We start from the raw sequence: 20,809 nt of genomic DNA, 5'->3' as shown, positions 1-20,809 counted from the left end.
ATCATAAGACCACTTCTGGTTACCCTCACAGCACCCAACTCTGTTTTCACCCACCCTGAAACCACGAATGGATCAGCCAAAAGGCAAGGGTCCACTTTTTCCAAAAACCTCACTCCTACTGTCACAGACTCATCTTTATCCTGGCCCTCGGTGCAAGCCTCGGGCACTTCACCACACCTACCACCTCCGATACTTTGCCCTCATCCGCTTCCATTTCTCCTCCAGTCTTCAACTCACTCTGCTTACACTTTCTACCATTCTTATTTAACAAACCATCTCCCTTTTCCCCGCCCTTTTACCAGACTCAAGCTCACCCTCTTCCTCCCTCGCTCTCTTAGACCTCCTCTGACCCCCTCCATATTCCAAGTAGAAGTCTCCTTATGATAATACTGCACTTCTCCTGATATACATCTTGTTCTTGCCTTGTAAAGGGGCGCCATTTAACCAGCTGTCAAATCTCCGTACAATCAGCACGAACCCCTCGAGATGTAGCGGTAAAACAGTGCATCCCACTTGTAAAGCAGCTACTTCGTCTTGATGTTCTTCTTCATCAATAGCTACCACAAAGCTTTTCCATTTCAAACAAGCACACTATCTTTCTCGCGGATTCCTCTATTCCAGAAAAGTGTGAAAAAACGATTGGGTGGTAGAGATACTATGCTACTACCCTCATGAATATGCATAGACAACTTCAACATATAACACATATGAGTGTAAGTTTGTGGGATAAGTTTGTGGGATGTCAAGTGGTCCTTCTTATATCACTACACTCCTAACAACTTAAGTATTACAAAACCTTTATTAGATCAAATAAACCTCACGTAGCAAATAAGTCATACTTTTTTTGTTGTTGCGCAAAGTCGACATTCATTGACCGCCATACAAAAACTCCTTGCTTGCTGGGCGAAAAAACGCCACCTGCTGGAGGGAGAGAGGTTTCTCTTTTCCTCCCTGGTTACACTGGACTCTGGAGAGAGACGATCGTCGCTGAGGAGTGACGCAATCTGACGTGAGACAATGCACGCTCTCTACATAACAGCCCGGAAGTTTCTGAAGAAATCTATTAAGTTTTCACGTTTTTCTCAGCACCAAGCTACCTAGAACAGGTAAAATAATGTTTATAAATCATTTTCCACTAAGCATACATATATACTAGCTGGTCAGTTAGTTAGCTAATTATCTGAGCTGCTATTCAGTAGAAACAAGCTCCAAGTTGGAAGTCTAGCAGAGAGGAAGAGGCGAAGCGAGAGGGTTTACTCCGCTCAAAATCTGTCCACGAAGTAATGCAGTTTTGTATGGCGGTCAATGAGGGTGTCAAATTTGGTTAACCAAACATGTAATTGCTGATTTGCTACGTGAGACTTATTTGATCGAATATAAGTTTTGTACTGTTTAGGTTGTTACGAATGCACTGGTATAAGTGGACGCGCATTTCGGCAAATTTGAAAAATAAAATATTTTTTGTCGGATGGCTAAAATGTTCTAACCTGATCTCGCCTCTCGTCTGCCTTCCATCTTTGAGGACATGAATTTCCATTGTTAGAGCGGTCACTCTACTATCTTGTCAATATAATAGATCATCTTTGAGTCTAGAGTCCGTCAAACGCCTGTCAGTTTAATGAATTGGCTAACTAGCATTATGCTAGAAGAGATCATTTTGGAATAACAAGTAGTTCAGCCAGCTAACTAAACATACATCCTCATTACAGCTGCCTTGTTTACCATGACAACACTTATTTTCAACTAGCTAACGAAACTAGCCTGTAGTGAACTCCACATTCATTCATAGCTACCAAAGGATGGTTTCCTACCACAGATGAAAGGGGATATTTATCATAGTCTTTGTTTATATCATGTTATTCTGACTGCAACAACCACCCGCAGATGGCGGGGTTCGATCTCGTGCCTGTAGATGGTGGCAGTCCAATACACCTGCCCGAGGGGGAGACACTGCTGGGAAGGGGTCCATTCCTTGGCGTAAGTAGCAGGCTTTAGTTGGAAAGTATAGACTAGTAGTATGGAAAGCCATTTTAACATAAATTAATTGCATTTTTTTATATCAATTATTGTATTTTTTTATATCGATAATTGAAATTATGTCAAATTCGAGTTATCGATATTCATCAAAACAAATATCAATAATTTTTTTTTTATATCAATAATTCCCCATAGCATTGCATTTTTGATATCAACACATCGTTTGAAATCAACAATTCAAATGTATATCCATAATTAATTTCTTTAGATAATTGAAATTGTTGATATAAAAAAGATTTTTTTTATGTCCAAAATTGTTTTCAAATTCAAATAATTGATATCATACATCGATTTAAAATATATATTTTTTTGCCTAATTATCATAACTAACACAGAAAACCAGTCCGCTTCGACTGACCACATTTTCCCTGAAATAATATAACATGCAGGTGGCAGAAGCCATAAATGCGCTGCATTGGTATTCTTTTAGGTGACTGTGAGTTAGATTCCCCCTGCAGACCAACTTGTCACCCCCCCAACCCCAAAAAAACATTGCTGCTCTTCGAGTCAAGTAACACATATGTGACGATCATTATAACAATGCAGCTAAAGTTTTATTCTCTCATGAGAAATCAATAATTACATTTGTTTATCTAATAACATCACTAACCACTTTTTCCCCACCTAACATCGCTTGTAGGTGGCGGAAGATGCTAATGTGCAAGGCTAATAATCTTTTAGATGCAGTGAGTTTGAGTTCGATTCCCCCCTGCAGACAAACTTTTTTCCTCCACGAAAATACTATCCACTGCTGCTCTTCCAGCAGCAGAAGAGCCATGCTTAGGCCTACATAATGTGCATATTACTGTAGCGTCAGGGTCACAGCGTCCTGCACATCTTTGCTGCATGCTCCTTCTAACTTGGAGAAATACCCAGTTGCGGTGTCTTCCTGTTGGGAGAAGAGAACCTATGTAGGAGCATGCAAATGTGATCCTGCCCCTATCAAGGTCATTATCATATACTTTTTATGTACTAAAATAAGTACACTGCTCAAAAAAATAAAGGGAACACTTAAACAACACAATGTAACTCCAAGTCAATCACACTTCTGTGAAATCAAACTGTCCACTTAGGAAGCAACACTGATTGACAATAAATTTCACATGCTGTTGTGCAAATGGAATAGACAAAAGGTGGAAATTATAGGCAATTAGCAAGACACCCCCAAAAAAGGAGTGATTCTGCAGGTGGTGATCACAGACCACTTCTCAGTTCCTATGCTTCCTGGCTGATGTTTTGGTCACTTTTGAATGCTGGCGGTGCTCTCACTCTAGTGGTAGCATGAGACGGAGTCTACAACCCACACAAGTGGCTCAGGTAGTGCAGTTCATCCAGGATGGCACATCAATGCGAGCTGTGGCAAAAAGGTTTGCTGTGTCTGTCAGCGTAGTGTCCAGAGCATGGAGGCGCTACCAGGAGACAGGCCAGTACATCAGGAGACGTGGAGGAGGCCGTAGGAGGGCAACAACCCAGCAGCAGGACCGCTACCTCCGCCTTTGTGCAAGGAGGTGCACTGCCAGCGCCCTGCAAAATGACCTCCAGCAGGCCACAAATGTGCATGTGTCTGCTCAAACGGTCAGAAACAGACTCCATGAGGGTGGTGTGAGGGCCCGACGTCCACAGGTGGGGGTTGTGCTTACAGCCCAACACCGTGCAGGACGTTTGGCATTTGCCAGAGAACACCAAGATTGGCAAATTCGCCACTGGCGCCCTGTGCTCTTCACAGATGAAAGCAGGTTCACACTGAGCACATGAGCACATGTGACAGACGTGACAGAGTCTGGAGACGCCGTGGAGAACGTTCTGCTGCCTGCAACATCCTCCAGCATGACCGGTTTGGCGATGGGTCAGTCATGGTGTGGGGTGGCATTTCTTTGTGGGGCTGCACAGCCCTCCATGTGCTCGCCAGAGGTAGCCTGACTGCCAATAGGTACCGAGATGAGATCCTCAGACCCCTTGTGAGACCATATGCTGACACATGCACATTTGTGGCCTGCTGGAGGTCATTTTGCAGGGCTCTGGCAGTGCACCTCCTTGCACAAAGGCGGAGGTAGCGGTCCTGCTGCTGTGTTGTTGCCCTCCTACGGCCTCCTCCACGTCTCCTGATGTACTGGCCTGTCTCCTGGTAGCGCCTCCATGCTCTGGACACTATGCTGACAGACACAGCAAACCTTTTTGCCACAGCTCGCATTGATGTGCCATCCTGGATGAGCTGCACTACCTGAGCCACTTGTGTGGGTTGTAGACTTCGTCTCATGCTACCACTAGAGTGAGAGCACCGCCAGCATTCAAAAGTGACCAAAACATCAGCCAGGAAGCATAGGAACTGAGAAGTGGTCTGTGGTCACCACCTGCAGAATCACTCCTTTTTTGGGGTGTCTTGCTAATTGCCTATAATTTCCACCTTTTGTCTATTCCATTTGCACAACAGCATGTGAAATTTATTGTCAATCAGTGTTGCTTCCTAAGTGGGCAGTTTGATTTCACAGAAGTGTGATTGACTTGGAGTTACATTGTGTTGTTTAAGTGTTCCCTTTATTTTTTTGAGCAGTGTATTTATCAATCCAAAAATTCAAATGTATTGATATAAAAATGTAAATTATTGATATTAAAATTAAACAATTATTGATATAAAAAAATTAATGAACGGAGTATATCAAACAATAGGAACACTTTCCTAATATTGAGTTGCACCACCCCTTTTTGCCCTCAGAACACCCTCAATTTGTCAAGGCATGGACTCTACAAGGTGTCGAAAGCGTTCCACAGGGATGCTGGCCCATGTTGACTCCAATGCTTCCCACAGTTGTCAAGTTGGCTGGATGTCCTTTGGGTGGTGGACCATTCTTGATACACACGAGAAACTGTTGAGTGTGAAAAACCCAGCTGCGTTGCAGTTCTTGACACAAACCAGTGTGCCTGGCACCTACTACCATACCCTGTTCAAATGCACTTAAATATTTTGTCTTGCCCATTCACCCTCTGAATGGCACACATACACAATCCACGTGTCAATTGTCTCGAGGTTTAAAAAGCATTATTTAACCTGTCTCCTCCCCTTCAACACTGATTTGAAGTAGATTTAACAAGTGACATCAATAAGGGATCATAGCTTTCACCTGGATTCATCTGGTCAGTCAGTCATGGAAAGAGCAGGTGTCCTTTATGTTTTGTACACTCAGTGTATGTTAAAAAGGCATTCCATGCTAATAGAGTTAGCTACGTCTGTGTTCCCCAACCCTGGACCTGGAGCGCTAAAGATTCTTGGTGTATATTACTGGCCGGTACAGGAAAGCCCCATACAAACCGATGCCATAGATTTTTTTTTCAACTAACCTATTCTTAGCGATATTTTGTTCTCGTTTCGGTGAAAAAAGTAACTTACAAATGACAGTTTCCAGAAAATAACCAGATCATTGGTTATATCACATTATCTGGCATACAATCTGTAACTGGAGAGGTGTCAGGATGGTTCGTATGAGGCTAAAAGCAGGCATCCCCTGGCCTGTACCTCTCCAGAAGTAGAGTTGGTGACAATTGCTCTAGCTAATGCTTCATTGGTTTAATCTGCAATAAATGAATTATGACCTTTCCACTTTATGCAGGTAGACTTCTAAGCATTTAATTGCTCACCAAATGATTATTATTATGTATATTTTTTCATTTAACTAGGCAAGTCAGTTAATTAAGAACACATTCTTATTTACAATGACGGCCTACCCGTCAATTTAGACAAATATCCTAACTAGAAACTTGGAGAAAAAAGAATATACTGAACTGTAACTTGTTATATCTCCTCTGTCTCTTATGGAAAGAAATTGATGTCAGTGGACGTTTAAAATCCCTAGCCATACAACATTACGTTCATGCATAATATACCTACAGTACATACAATTGTCTTTGCCCAGTCTGTACACAATTGACGATGGCAATTCTTGGGAATTTCCTAGTACTGTTTGACTTGGTTTTTATTCCGTTTCTGATTTCCTATTTGATTTCAGACTATAAAAATCTGTAGAGTATATATTTATATTATTTTGTACCTAAATTAAACACAATGGACTTCCATGAAAACAGAACATCTACCATGAGGCAAAGATGCAGCTGATTAGGCTACCTGATTATGAATATTGTAAAGTTAAAATATGCATTTCCTGGCTGATTTTTAGACTGCAATCAGATCAGTCTTGCAGTGTAATATATGTATTGAATTTGTAAAGAAAATGCTTTGACGTGAATTTTAATTAAAGATCAGTACTTAGGATAATCATTTGAATGTGAGTCACATATTATCAACATGCACTTGTAACCTTATTTCAGCAGGCCAAAACTTTTTTTTATTCTCAGGATTCAGGACCCTTTACTATGGAAGTGCCCTTCTTCATTTTGTATTGATTTGTATTGTCCGGACCTACTGCCTGCTGAGTGCCCGTTGTCTCTCAGGTCTGGGGCCGTATCAAGCATCTCAGAGTACGCTGATGTAGGATCTCCCTGTCCATATAATCTTCTTCATTAGGATCTAAAAGGCTAAACTGGTCCTTTTCAGCTCTCCTACTCTGAGATGCTTTAGATATTTTAAATACGGGGCCCTGATCTGTGAGTTTACGCTCTCTGTGTGTTTCAGGTCAGCGACAAAAGAGTCTCCAGACACCACTGCCTCCTTGAGAACCTGAATGGGCAGCTGCGCATCAAACCTGTAGGCTTAAGTAGAATTTATTCTTTATTCCGAGTAGACTATTCTCTCTCATCTAGGGCTCAAGTGCATGCTGACCCTATTAAGACAGCTAAATGCCGAGGCGGTCTATTGTGCCAAAAACAACAATTCTTTGAAGTCCGACATCAATAGTATGTTCAAGAAGGACCCTCGGTAATCATGATGTTTTCTTTTTATGTTTTGAAAGGGTTCTTGAACCATTTGAGAACCTGTAGATTCTTACCCCAGGGTGACTGTCTTGTGTGGTCTTACCACACCTTACCTTTATTAGAAATGATTTTATTTAATAGTTTACTGAGTAAGGGAATAGGGCCCAACACTTATGATTTCAATTGTTTATTTTAGTTGTGCAGCAGATTCATTTTCAGTAACGTTTTGGTCTAAAACCCCTCCTCAGGCTGCCTGTAAAAGGATAGAGATTCTCTCCATTTTGTCAAAGGTCACAGCCTGAGGATGTAGTAAGGCCTTTGGACCGCAACATTGCTGCAGATGAATTAAGGTTAAGAAAAAAACACGAGGAACATTTTGAATTCAAGTAGTTGCAACCTTCTCTTTCATCTAGTCAGCTTACTGAGAGTTTGGCAAATACCACTCAAGGGCAACACTTACACTACATTAAAGGGATAGTGACATTTTGGCAACTAACTAACTTTACTACTTAACCAGAGTCAGATGAACTTACCCTGAGTCAGTTTCTGTAGCAATTGTTGACTAGCGTTAGCATGCTAGCCCTTTAAAGTGAAGAGTGGTGTGAGAAAGACACTTATTTTAAAAGACCACTAATTGTTTACAGCCAGCTGTTGTGCGGATATAGCAAGTATATCCAACTGCACCTCATGACCACCAATAACTCAAAGAATGCCATTCTTATTCTTTCCAATCCCAGACGCATGTGAACCCCTGCTTTTGTCAGTCCTCACTGGATGACCTCCCACAACCCCTGGACAGGAACCAGTGGCATGAACTTGGACAGGGAGACATCATCTCCCTTCTTCCTGGGAAGTACATCTACAAGGTGGTGGCTGTGGGTGGAGAAGATGGAACACCCAGGTATCTCTACTCCTCATCTCAACCACTGAAGTTTCCTCTCAAGGTCTAAATATCGAATTGGCTAAAACTTGAAACCAATAAACAATGAAATCTGAAAAATGATGACTGTTTCGCACGTGCACAAAGAAGTAGCTTTTGAATTTGTTTTAAATATTTCTATACATACTTGCTTTTTTTTGAACAACAAGCAGTACAATTTCTACAGGGCTAACAACCTCTAATGAATACCTCTGTCTAATAATTATTGTTTGCAGTTTTGTATTTTACCTTTGTTGTATGCTATAGTTAGCCAGTTCTCTTGGTAACCATGAGCGTTACAGCGCATAAAATGATCCTCAGTCTCCTCCATGCATTTTCACATTTCTGGTTAACCTGCATACAACAAAGTTCTACATATGTAGGATCTTAATTTGATCACCTTTTTGCAAGATAACTTTCCTGCAATCCAGGACATTTTTAACTTGTAGTGTATTTGAGGTTTAAAAAGGCTTTAATGCAAAAAAATATTTGCAGAAAATGTATTTTCTCTATGAATTACGTACTCACCTTATACGATGGGAGTTGTGATATCAAATCTATAGTCAACAAATATTGGCATATAAGACCATCTGATTCCTTTTTAAATTCAGCTTTTCAACATCACCCTCTTTTTACCTGTAAAGGTCTCATAATGTAGCTAACATCTTTGAAATCAAATCATGTATTACCTAGACTACTTAATATGTTTTTCAGGTCCATGCTTATGTATTCCTACTTACACCTCAGGTTTAAACCTTCTAGAGGTGTTAGCTTTTCCCATTGGGAAAACATGTCACAATTAGTCGCTATGGTGGCATGACATTACGTCTCCAGTAGCAAAATATTTTGTGGAGAATAATTAGTCGCTTAACATTGCTGTAGAAAAGGTCACACTAGTAGAGCGAGTTGTCTCCTGACTCCTTAATGAAGAGTTTTATATCTCCCCGTTTCTATGTTTCCTTTGTATACACGCAAACATCATTATCTATTTGCCGGTCAATATGCACGTTGTGATTTATGAACGGCTTGCATCCCCGTTGGTCATCCTGACCACCCGTAGACAGATTTGGAAAGATAAGGATTGTTCTCTGGCACTGGCATCAGACAATAGCTTAACTAATTGATTTGCAAATGACTACATTAATTGATGCCTTTCATCTCCCAAAGACAGGCTAGACTGAGTGGACTGAATTGGAATAAATACCAGTGTCTTTTATCTCTTTCTATGTAAAACCAACACCCAAGCAACATTCAATTATGACATATTTTTGAAATGGTCGTCTTCTGTTTCTGAATTTTTACGTTTCAGTTTTTATTTTCATGTTTCATTTTTGTTTGAAGATTAGATCAAAAGGATCCTAACCAGACACTCGAGTCAATTTAGCTACTGTCTACTGCCTACACTAAAGAAGGAACATGCATGACTCATGTAACCGGTGCAGAGAAGGTGCTCGTGTTTGCAACAAGTTGTCTCTCCCTTGCAGAAACAGTCAGGCTCTTCAAGATGAAGACGAGGCTGTTATTAAGTCTCCTCCTGCCTCCCCTGAACCAAGCGACGAACCTGCTTACCCCACTCGACAGGACAAGGGGTGGACACCAAGCTCCCATGAACAACAATCTAGACTGGGAGGTAGTGTGGACCAGAAGGAGCCAGATGAACAGCTACCTAACCCACCTACCTCAAACCAGGTCAGGAAATCTGTAGTGTTAACAAAAGTTTTATCTTGAGATGTATCCTACTGTTGGCAATTTTCCTGGGATTCCACTACTGACACCAATTACGCTTCATATTCTGCTTCGGACACCAATTTCCCAGGGAATCCCACTCGTGACTCCAATTAATATGTATATTTATAAATGTTTCCTGTGAATATGGTGGTACCAATAAACCCGGTTTGCGTTGTGGTTGTGTGCTCACAGACAGAAGCTGGGGTAACTGAAGCAGAAAATGACAAGAACGAGCCAAAACTTGAACCAAAGAAAAGAGTGTTACCTGCTTGGATGACTGTACCCATTGTATCTCCCAAGAACCCCACCACCACCACCACCACCAAAGGTATCGCTCCTATTTAGGGCTGTGACATAATGGAATTTTGGATTACAATTAATTGTCATGCATATGACGGCAATTAATGTTATAATTGTTATTATTACAAATTAAGACAAGATTCCTCATCAAATGAAGGATGCCAGGTTGAAGTGGATTGGCACATTTGACTATTGACACAAGGTTAGTGCATGAGAGAGAAGGAATTTACCTAGTTGTTAACTGCTCTTGCTATTTCTGAATAGGTCTAACTAGTCAGAGACTTCCACCATTTTTTTATAGAAGATTGATATGTTTATTGCCCCACTCGATTCACGCACTGAATGAACTGCGCTGGAAGCAGTAAGCTGTATCCACTGCTTCCGAGGAGCGTTATTGAACTGTAGTTCTATGTCATATGTGAAAAGAAAGCTGCAAAAGCACGAGAAATGGCGGATCTGTGCTCAAATCAATATGTTTGCTTGCAAAAAAAGAAAATCAAATGCATTAAGTTTACGAATAGTTGCTAGCTTTACAAGGCTCCATGTTAGGATTCCTCTGAGATCCAGTTCTTAAGAATCGAATCCTACTTAAGGGGCTTACAACCCATTGTCTCAACAGGATGCACTGCATTGGTTTTAAACTTTTACTTATATTCAATAAAACTTGAGGCCAATTGCTTGTTACTTTACATATAGCCACCCTTTAACTACATGGAGTTAGGTAGGTGTGTGTGTGTGTGTGTGTGTGTGTGTGTGTGTGTGTGTGTGTGTGTGTGTGTGTGTGTGTGTGTGTGTGTGTGTGTGTGTGTGTGTGTGTGTGTGTGTGTGTGTGTGTGTGTGTGTGTACATGTACAAAAGGATGTATCAACACACACAACTCTTACAAGGTCTTGTACAACAACATCAGAGGCCAAGCCATAGCCTATTCTATTGGCAATCACTACTCACTACAGTAGTTGATAAATGGAAAACTTGGGAATTTCTAATCTTGAGTCGGGAAGAGATCTTGAGAACTAGGCCTACATTACCTCAACGGTCGCTGTCATGTGTAATTTTGTACGTCGACGAGTGGAACACTTCGAAACAACCTACCACTCTTGAAGATGTCAATATCCTCTTCGGCGTGCTGCCAAACCTTACTCTTTTGGATTAAGCCTTTGTTATTTACTCCTTAAAGTTCCCCTGAAAGTTTCAACTTCCTCATACTGACTCCCTCTGGAGTCTAGTGACCCATTTACCATGGTGGCATCCAAAATGGCACCCTATTCCCCATAGAGTGCACTACTTTTGACCAGGGCCGATAGGGCTCTGGTCAAAAGTAGTGCACTCTGTAGGAAATAGGATGGCATTTGGGACGTTGACATGGTTTCCTAATGCTAATTTAGGCTACATAGTGCTGACGTTATAGTCAACAATGTCAAAAAGGTTATCCATTAGGCTTTAGATTTGTAAATGTTGCAGACAGTGGCTTGCTCTGATTATTGATAGCCAATGCCTCTGAGCAAGCCTTTTAACAGGGACCGTAAATCTATATTTTAGGTTACGTCAATCAGCGGTCGACGGCACATAACCTTTTTCAGATTCCTAATTTCCTATCCTGAACTTGATCTAGGATCAGTTTTCCCTGTTCATTCATAATGAAAAGGATTACATGGACAGGGAGGACCTTATTCTAGATCAGCACTTCTACTCTGTGACGCTTTGAGAATAGGTCTGGGCAATGAATGGTATTAAGTGAATAATTAAACTCCAGGGAGAAACTGAAACCAGGGTGGACACTGCAGCCACTGGGCCCAGTTTTTTATTTTTTATTATCTGAATTTTGCCTATCCGATAGGATTAAATGCATAAAAATAGAAGGAATAGAATGGGAGTCCCCATTCAAGTCAATGATTCGTCCTTTCTATTCATTCTATTTCTACGCATTTAATCCTATCCAATAGGCAAAATCCAGATAGCCAACTTTTGAACAACTGGGCCCTGATGATCAGAGCTTCCCCATCTCTGCTGTTTTCATTATGATTTGCACCTGGCGTCCCTTTATCAAGGATGGGCAACTCCACTCATCGGCAGCCTGAATGGTGTCGCACGTTTTCACCTGCCTTTGAGAACATATATTTGCATTGTTATAGCAGTCACTCAACTATCTTGTCAATATAATAGATCATTTTTTACATGACACAGTCGACCCGTTCACCCAGAATCGTCCTCGTCTTAGGATTTGGAAATCGAGCCAGAGGAACCGCAACCCCAACGACAAGCACCAACCAGGGCGCGGCCAAACGGGCCAGGTACACAGCGCCCTTGTCAGGGGAGGACGAGTCTGAACACAGCGAGGCAGAGCCAACACCCAGGAAGAGGGTGAGGAGGAAGAAGAGTGACGAGGATGAGGACAATGAGGAAGAGGTCCAGTCTACAACAGTTGAGTGTATACTAACTATTGTGTGTGTGTGTGTGTGTGTGTGTGTGTGTGTGTGCGTGTGCGTGTGAACATGTACTAAAGGATGTATCAACACACAACTCTTACAAGGTCTTGTACAACAACATCAGAGGCCAAGCCATAGCCTATTCTATTGGCAATCACTACTCACTACAGTAGTTGATAAATGGAAAACTTGGGAATTTCTAATCTTGAGTCGGGAAGGGATCTTGAGAACTAGGCCTACATTACCTCAACGGTCGCTGTCATGTGTAATTTTGTACGTCGACGAGTGGAACACTTCGAAACAACCTACCACTCTTGAAGATGTCCGTATACTCTTCGGGGTGCTGCCAAACCTTACTCTTTTGGATTAACCCTTTGTTATTTACTCAAAGTTCCCCTGAAAGTTTCAACTTCCTCATACTGACTCCCTCTGGAGTCTAGTGACCCATTTACCATGGTTGCATCCAAAATGGCACCCTATTCCCCATAGAGTGCACTACTTTTGACCAGAGCCCTATCGGCACTCTGTAGGAAATAGGATGCCATTTGGGACGTTGACATGGTTTCCTAATGCTAATTTAGGCTACATAGTGCTGACGTTATAGTCAACAATGTCAAAAAGGTTATCCATTAGGCTTTAGATTTGTAAATGTTGCAGACATTGGCTTGCTCTGATTATTGATAGCCAATGCTATCTGTGTATACACACACACAGTACAAGTCAAAGGTTTGGACACACCTACTCGTTCAAGGGTTTTTCTTTATTTTTACTATTTTCTACATTGTAGAAGGAAAAGCAGCCAACAAGTGCTCAGCATATGTGGGAACTCCTTCAAGACTGTTGGAAAAACATTCCAGGTGAAGCTGGTTAACACTTTTGGTTAATACATGATTCCATATGTGTTATTTCATAGTTTTGATATCTTCACTATTATTCCTCAATGTAGAAAGTTGTATAAAAATAAAGAAAAACCCTTGAATGAGTAGGTGTGTCCAAACTTTTGACTGGTACTGTAGGTGCACAGGTTGAAAGATATTTGAGTAATCAAGGTGACGGACAATGACACATTCAATACCGCCATGCACAATCTTGCCTGCATCTAGCTGATCTAGGGTGTAATCATTAGTACAACAGTTGCAAACAAGTTTCTTTTGGACAAATTCAGGAATGTTTATCTCCGTTTTGTTCCATTTGCTTCCGTTTAAGAAACGTTTTTCAACAGGATCTGCGCTATGAGTACACCCCTGATCACAATCAAACACAGTTCACTTTCATAGCAGCCACATACAAACAGCATGATCCCTTTGATCGTTGGATAATTCCTTCTCGCATCTCTCCTTTCACCTTTTCCCGTCGCTTGTGGACTTCAGTGCACAACACATCAGCTGTCTGTGACCAGCCGAGAGAACTTTTCCTAACCAAACCTTCATGTCATCATAACCGCCAAACGCTACGCACAGCCTACATCGTTGTCACCATATTAGCTAACGTCAAGTCAACATAGCTACTAAACTAACGGGTTAGTTAATCCGCTACAATCATCCAATAAAGTGTACAGTTAGCAAGCAGTTTAGCAGTTATACTGGTGGGCCCCGGTGGCAATAAATGAATAAAACTATAAGCATACCTTGACTTGTAAGAGTTTGTGTTGGATAGCCTCTCTCTTTGAGTCAACTACTCACCACATTTTATTCACTGCAGCACTAGCTAGCTGTAGCTTATACTTTCAGTACTAGATTAATTATCTGATCCGTTGATTGGGTGGACAACATGTCAGTTCATGTTGAAAGAGCTTTGATAGGTTAGAGGATGTCATCTGGAAGTTGTCATAATTACTGTATAAGTCTATGGAAGGGGGTGAGAACCACGAACCTCCTAGGTTTTGTATTGAAGTCAATGTACCCAGAGGAGGACGCAAACTAACTGTCCTCCGGCTACACGATGGAGCTACCCTACAGAGTGCTGTTGAGGCTACTGTAGACCTTTATTGCAAAACAGTGTTTTAATCAATTATTTGGTGACGTGAATATATTTAGTATAGTTTTGTCTAAAAATAACTTTTAAAATGTTTAACTATTTACATTTTTCAGAAATACACTGAGGAGGATGGTCCTCCTCTGAGGAGCCTCCACTGTTGTTGTCTGTAATATGCAGTATTGTGTTTGTTGTGTGTTGTTGGTTAATGTACAGTTACAGTATATGGTATATCACTCCGCAGGCATTTAAAGCCAGGCAGCAGGTGAAGCCTAGTAAAGTAGAGGAGAGCGTGGAGTCGGACCACTTTGACGTGGAGGAGGACGATGGAGAGAAGAGAAGAGGAGGAGAAGCTTCCACAGCAAATGTCAGCAGCACTTCTACGAGCAGAGCGGAGGCCAGCGAGTCCGAGGACAGGGGGAGAGAGCCTCAGAAGGTCGGCAAGGGGCCTCAAGGGTCAGGTGACGTTTCAGGCCCCGCCCAGTCCAAAGCTCGGCTCAGGACGACCTGCCCCTATGGAAAGGGCTGTTACAGGTACATCCCCACATAACATTGTCTGAACAATAACTGTTGGAAATGTTTATTTAAGATAGTACTTGAAAAGATCTGCACGTCCGAGAACATGAATTTAGTCCGGCAAATGTTCCAACAAGTAATTGAATTCAAAGACTTGCCATATTTGATGGGTATTTTTATTTTATGTTGCTCCGGGTACTACAGATGAGATAAGTGCACTTGAGCTATTATGCATGTTACAAAACAAATGTATTCTGTTCAAATTGGTTCCACGGCAGCACTTTCTGATACCAAAGAACTGAACATGTGCAGTATGTTTTTCCCCCCAGATAGTTTCTCTTATTTAAGGTTTTGTTTATTTTCAAACCACTGATAGTTAACAAACAACTACGTGAAGCATGGGATAAGCTACTGTATTCTCCAAGACGAGGGTGTGTCCCAAATGGCACCCTATTCCTTTTATAGTGCACTCCTTTTGACCAGGGCCGATTATGGCTCTGGTCAAAAGTAGTGCACTGCATGTGTGTATATATAGGGAATAGGGTGCCATTTGGGACGTACACAAGGATTAGCTTAGATAGGGCCTCAGGGTCCAAAACTAAATGGCAGAGAGCAGGTTCAAATGTAGATTATCTTTATTGAGGCAAAGGAAATGAGCAAAGAGAAAGTGCTAGCTCAAAAGCTAAATGTTCTTCAAAGAATACCAATCAAAATGGGATCGACCATAACTTTTTAACAGCGAGCTTTCAATGATTTTCTAATCAAAATTGTTATTTCTATCAAAGAAAAAACCCAGTCCACTTCCAAGAATGCAGTCACCCCGGCGACAGCGACTACGAGGACAGTTCCGCGAAAGATGAGGAGGAAGAGGAGGACGCGGACCGACCTGAGTGTCCGTACGGCACAGACTGCTACAGGTAGGATGCACACCTCAATGTAGTCACCATTACAGGATAAAAGAGACTGGTAATCGTGTCTCAAGACCATTATTGGCAGGAAAAAAGTTGCCTAATAGCTCCTACAATTTCAACAGGAAAAGAGAATATAACCTATTTATTATAGCCAGATCTCCCCTGTAAAAGAGGTATTTTGACCTCAATGGAACTTTCTGGATACAGGAAGGTTAAATAAAAGAATAAGCCAGCAATCATAGGACTCGGATGACAGGAGAGTGTCTGACTGGACTCAATTTGTTGGCCTCCATTTTAACCTTGAGCGGTTGACATCAGCGACCAAGAGGCTTGAACAAAAGGAGAGTCTGACATTTTAGCCTCATTGGCATTTGACAATACTAGTAGTTCTGGTAGTAAATCAACCATTTTCCCTGTTTTCTTTCCAGGAAAAACCCTCTCCACTGGAAGGAATACAAACACACCAAGAAGACTCGAGGTATGTTCATTTATATCTGAGAGAGAAAGACATGCTAACCTCTCACCACCCCCCCCCCCCCCCCCCCCCCCAAATGTTTTTTTGGTTCCATTTTTGGTTCCTCTTCAATGCAGAATATAATCAGCCGTACATCAAATGAATCCAACTGGTATGCAGAGCAGAGAGGAAGCAGAGACATAAGAGAAACCTTTGATCTGAAGCAATGCTGTAAATGCCATGGATTGTGCAGATGCCCAACAATCTTATCTGGGCTATTGGATTGTTTGTTTTTATCTTTCCAGATTTAGTCAGACAGCGATGTGTATGCATATCAATACACTGTCGCACTAGTGAATCCATTGAACAAACCTATAATCCACATTCCTCTCCAGAGTTTAAAGAAGCAAAAACGATTAAACCAATTGCCCTCCATGTCTCTGACGTGACGTCAGCAGGATCTATAAACTCATTGGGTAACATTGACTTTTCTGAAAGGGAGGTGTGTAACTCAATTTGTATTGCCTCATCTTACAGACTCATAGTTATGATATTGGACATGACTAGACACTGATCCTGGGTCACTTTTGTGTTTTCCCCACTAATGGTTAAGGTAAGGATATGGGAAGGGGATGCTAATCCAAGATTGGGTTGGGCAAGCTTTTTGGCTCGAGGGGCACATCGGGATTTCGAAATTCATTGGAGGGCCACGCAGATTTTTTAAAAACTATTTGTTTGTCAAAATCCATTTCCATTTTTATTTGTAATGCCCCACCACCATCAAACCTCCTGCGGGCCATAGTTTGCCCACCCCTGTTCTAGATCATTATCAAGGGAAACTTCACTCCAGAGCGTAGGTCACAGGGTTGGGTAGGTTACGTTCTAAATGCAATACATTGCAGTTACAAGTTACCTGGAAAATTGCTTTCAGTTACTTCTGAATTACTTTCCCCTTATAAGGCATTAGAAGAAGACTTGTGGTCGGATTCGCTCAGGTGGAACAAATTTAAACTTGCGCCTTTTTTTCCATGCTGAATTGAATGATACCTATTTGAATCCTGTTATGAGTGAATGTAATAAAATACCGTTAGCCGTGCTGTTTGTGTGCAACGTACCATAAAATATTGATAAAGACACAACCAATGTCTTGTGCTAGCATCAATGGAATTATACAGCACGTTAATAATACTAGAAATGGCTGTTAATATTGTTATACAATCCTTTCTGCAGCGCAAAAGCCGGTATCATACAACGACGATGATGATGATGATGATGAGTTTGGGGGCGATGACAGCTTCATCAATGATGAGAGCGAGGACATTGGTGAAGACTCTGACTATGAGCCACCTGACTCAGACGACAGTGGCAAGGAGGACCTCAAAACACTCACGAAAGAAGCCAAGGCCTTCACAAGGCCGAAATGAACTAGTGGCCTAAACTGGACTAATCTCCCCGTACCTGTTTTAAACTAAGCGTGCTATTTAAGCGGAGTATACCTTTTTTCCTCTATTCAAACACCCTTGGAATCCAGCAGGTCTACAATCTCGAATAATATTAGTCTCCCTGTGCTGGTAAAATACAGTCAGCAATTTACCCCATCAGTTGGGAAGAATAACGGGATTCTTGACTGATTTGTGTATGAGGATGTCATATTGCTGACTTTACCTTTTAAAAAGTGATTAAATTTATGTGTGTTACACAATGACACTTTCTTGGATAGTAATTAATCACAAGCATTTTTGAAGTGTAGGAATTCTTGGTTATTGGTTTGTTTGAATAGTATGGACAAGCAGTTTTAAATTGTTTTTACTTCCTTTTAAAAATAATTTATCAGTGCCTTCAGAAAGTATTCACACCCCTTGACTTTTTTTCACATTTTGTTGTTACAAAGTGGGATTAAAATGTCATTTTTTAGTCAACAATCTACACAAAATGTTTTGTAATTTCAAAGAAAAATAATCAGTACATGTTAAACACCTTTGGGTGTGAATTGTTTTGGGTAAGTCTCTAAGAGCTTTGCACACCAGGATTGTGCAATATTTGCCCATTATTCTTTAAAAAATAATTCAAGCTCTGTCGAGTTCATTGTTGATCATTGCTAGATAGCCATTTTCAAGTCTTGTGAGATCTTCAAGCAGATTAAAGTCAAAACTGTAATTAGGCCACTCCGGAACATTCAATCGTCGTCTTTCTGAGCAGCTCCAGTGTAGATTTGGCATTGTGTTTTAGGTTATTGTCCTGCTGAAAGGTGAATTAGTCTCCCGGTGTCACGTTCCTGACCTGTTTTCTGTTAGTTTTGTATGTGTTAGTTGGTCAGGACGTGAGTTTGGGTGGGCAGTCTATGTTTTCTGTTTCTATGTTGGTTTAAAGGGTGACCTAATATGGCTCTCAATTAGAGGCAGGTGTTTTTCATTTCCTCTGATTGAGAGTCATATTAAGGTAGGTGTTTTCACACTGTTTGTTGTGGGTGGTTGTCTCCTGTGTCTGTGTCTATGTTACACCATACGGGACTGTTTCGTGCGTTTGTCATTTTGTGTAGTCATTTTCCTGTTCGTGAGTTCTTCGTGTTTATGTAAGTTCGTCGTCCAGGTCTGTCTACTTTCGTTTTGTTATTTTGTTTCTATTCAAGTGTTCGTCGTGTTTTCGGTTTTGTTTAAATAAATCATTTCATTATGTATTCACAACCCGCTGCGCCTTGGTCAAATCACTACTCCTCCTCTTCGTATGAAGAGTGTCCCGGTGTCTTTTGAAAAGACAACTGAACCAGGTTTTCCTCTAGGATTTTGCTTGTGCTTAGCTCTATTACGTTTATTTTTATCCTGAAAAACTCCCTAGTCCTTGCCGATAATAAGTATATCCATAACATGATGCAGCCACCACCATGCTTGAAAATACGAAGAGTGGTACTCGGTGATGTGTTGAATTTGCCCCAAACATAACACTTTGTATTCAGGACAAAAGTTAGTTTCTTTGCCACATTATTCACAGTTTTACTTTAGTGTCTTTTTGCAAACAAGATGCATGTTTTGGAATAATTGTATTCTGTACAGGCCTTTTCCTTTTCACTCTTGTCATTTAGGTTAGTATTATGGAGTAACTACACTGTTTTAATGACCTCATGGTGAAATCCCTGAGGGGTTTCCTTCCTCTCCAGCAACTGAGTTAGGAAGAATGCCTGTATCTCTGTAATGACTGGGTGTATTGACCTAATGAATAACTTTGCCATGCTCAGAGGGATATTCAGCATCTGCTTTATTTGATTTTTACCCATTTACCAATCGGTGGCCTTCTTTGCGAGGAATTGAGAAACTTCCCTAGTCTTTGTGGTTGAATCTGTGCTTGAAATTCACAGCTCAACTGAGGGATTTTACAGATGATTGTATGTGTGGGGTATGGAGTCATTCAAAAATCATGTTAACCACTATTATGCAACTTATGTGATTTGCTAAGCAAATGTTTACTCCTGAACTTATTTAGGCTTGTTGTCACAAAGAGGTTGAATACTTATTGACTCAAACCATTTCAGCCATTTTTGTTTTCATTTGTAAAACATTCTAAAAAATAAATAAAAAACGTTGACATTATGGGGTACTATGTATTATTATTATTATGTATTATTATGTGTAGATCAGTGACACAATGTAGTTCTTTAATCCATTTTAAATTCAGGCTGTAACACCACATCACTTGGACTTCTTCCACATTTTGTTAATACTTTCTGAAGGCATTATAAATAATGTATAATACCAGAAGTTGTGTTTAATTGACAGTAGTTTGTCATGATTTTTATACTCAATGCCAGTGTCATGTTTTTCTACAGTAAATATGCTTTTATAGAACACTATTCATTGTCTGTCTCAATGTAGAAAGATTTGTAAAAAATACACAAGATGGTAATGCAGTTTGAACATGTTTGTTGTATGCTGAATATTAGTTTCAATTTTCATGATCCTTCACTTGCTCACTGTAAAGCATTCTAAACCTGACACATTCACTTCCTTATTCATGGTTCCAATTACATTATCACCTCTGGGATCATGAGAACTCAGTGTAATACAGTGTTTAATTCTGTTGTTTTTTTTGTGAACAAATTTAGATTTATTTTGTCATCCAGTTTGACCTCCCATTTTGTAATCCAATCAACATGCATTAATTCATAAACAAAAACACTGCCAGACGGCCTCATGTTTTTCACCGGGCAGTGGTTTTTAATAACATTTCCCTCACAATCCATCCTCTTTTGTGGACAGCATAACAAAAACAGGTAAACACAGCTCCATACATTGTAAAAAATATGTTCATAGATGTTCATAAGAAACAGGAAAATAGATAAAAAGTGAAAATACTGAAATTATCCTAATTGGCATGTTCTCTTTTCCCATCTTCTGGAACCTGCTGGAAAAACACAATGTGGAGGAAGGTTGTTTGATTCCTATGACTAATTCGAGCCTAGAAGTGTTAAGGGTTCTGACTTGAATTACTGTAAATGTCAAGCGCATGTCTCATAGCAAGTACAAGCTAACTGGAGATGACTCTCCTGTTGGTCTTGTAGCATAACAAGCAAGGCAAAAACATTTCATTTTTTTATACTTTTACAAATGTAAGTGCCCCCATGTATGGCGCTACCATATGAAAACGTTAACAGCAATTTTGTAGAAGAGAAAGAAAAATTGGTAGGGTA

General features: G+C 40.7%; 1 protein-coding gene across 2 annotated transcripts; it reads left to right on the top strand.

Moving 5' to 3' along the window:
• The first annotated feature begins 992 nt into the window (after positions 1-992).
• On the top strand, positions 993-18,417 carry LOC120065384 (aprataxin and PNK-like factor). 2 transcript variants are annotated; one of them, XR_005478668.1, is made up of 12 exons: positions 993-1,106; positions 1,885-1,977; positions 6,662-6,733; positions 7,638-7,801; positions 9,304-9,508; positions 9,740-9,875; positions 12,066-12,268; positions 14,492-14,781; positions 15,549-15,680; positions 16,103-16,152; positions 16,666-16,741; positions 17,359-17,445. XR_005478668.1 is itself a non-coding variant. In XM_039016351.1 (11 exons), the coding sequence occupies exons 2-11, from the start codon at positions 1,885-1,887 to the stop codon at positions 17,550-17,552; spliced, it is 1,539 nt and encodes a 512-aa protein (XP_038872279.1). In that variant the 5' UTR covers positions 993-1,106; the 3' UTR covers positions 17,553-18,417. The 2 variants fall into 2 exon arrangements, 1 of the variants encoding a protein (XP_038872279.1); XM_039016351.1 differs by lacking the exon at positions 16,666-16,741 and having other exon boundaries at positions 17,359-18,417.
• Positions 18,418-20,809: the final 2,392 nt, after the last annotated feature.

The sequence above is a fragment of the Salvelinus namaycush genome, chromosome 2, assembly GCF_016432855.1.
Source record: "Salvelinus namaycush isolate Seneca chromosome 2, SaNama_1.0, whole genome shotgun sequence".
NCBI lineage: Eukaryota > Metazoa > Chordata > Actinopteri > Salmoniformes > Salmonidae > Salvelinus > Salvelinus namaycush.
This window is presented reverse-complemented; position numbering and strand designations above follow the sequence as displayed.

Bases quoted from the DNA above. Each gene is read 5' to 3' on its own strand.
- LOC120065384 (XM_039016351.1), top strand. From the start codon at position 1,885: ATGGCGGGGTTCGATCTCGTGCCTGTAGATGGTGGCAGTCCAATACAC. The intron at 9,509-9,739 runs GTCAGGAAATCT...GTGTGCTCACAG, and splicing joins ACCCACCTACCTCAAACCAG to ACAGAAGCTGGGGTAACTGA. The intron at 16,153-17,358 runs GTATGTTCATTT...TCCTTTCTGCAG, and splicing joins ACACACCAAGAAGACTCGAG to CGCAAAAGCCGGTATCATAC.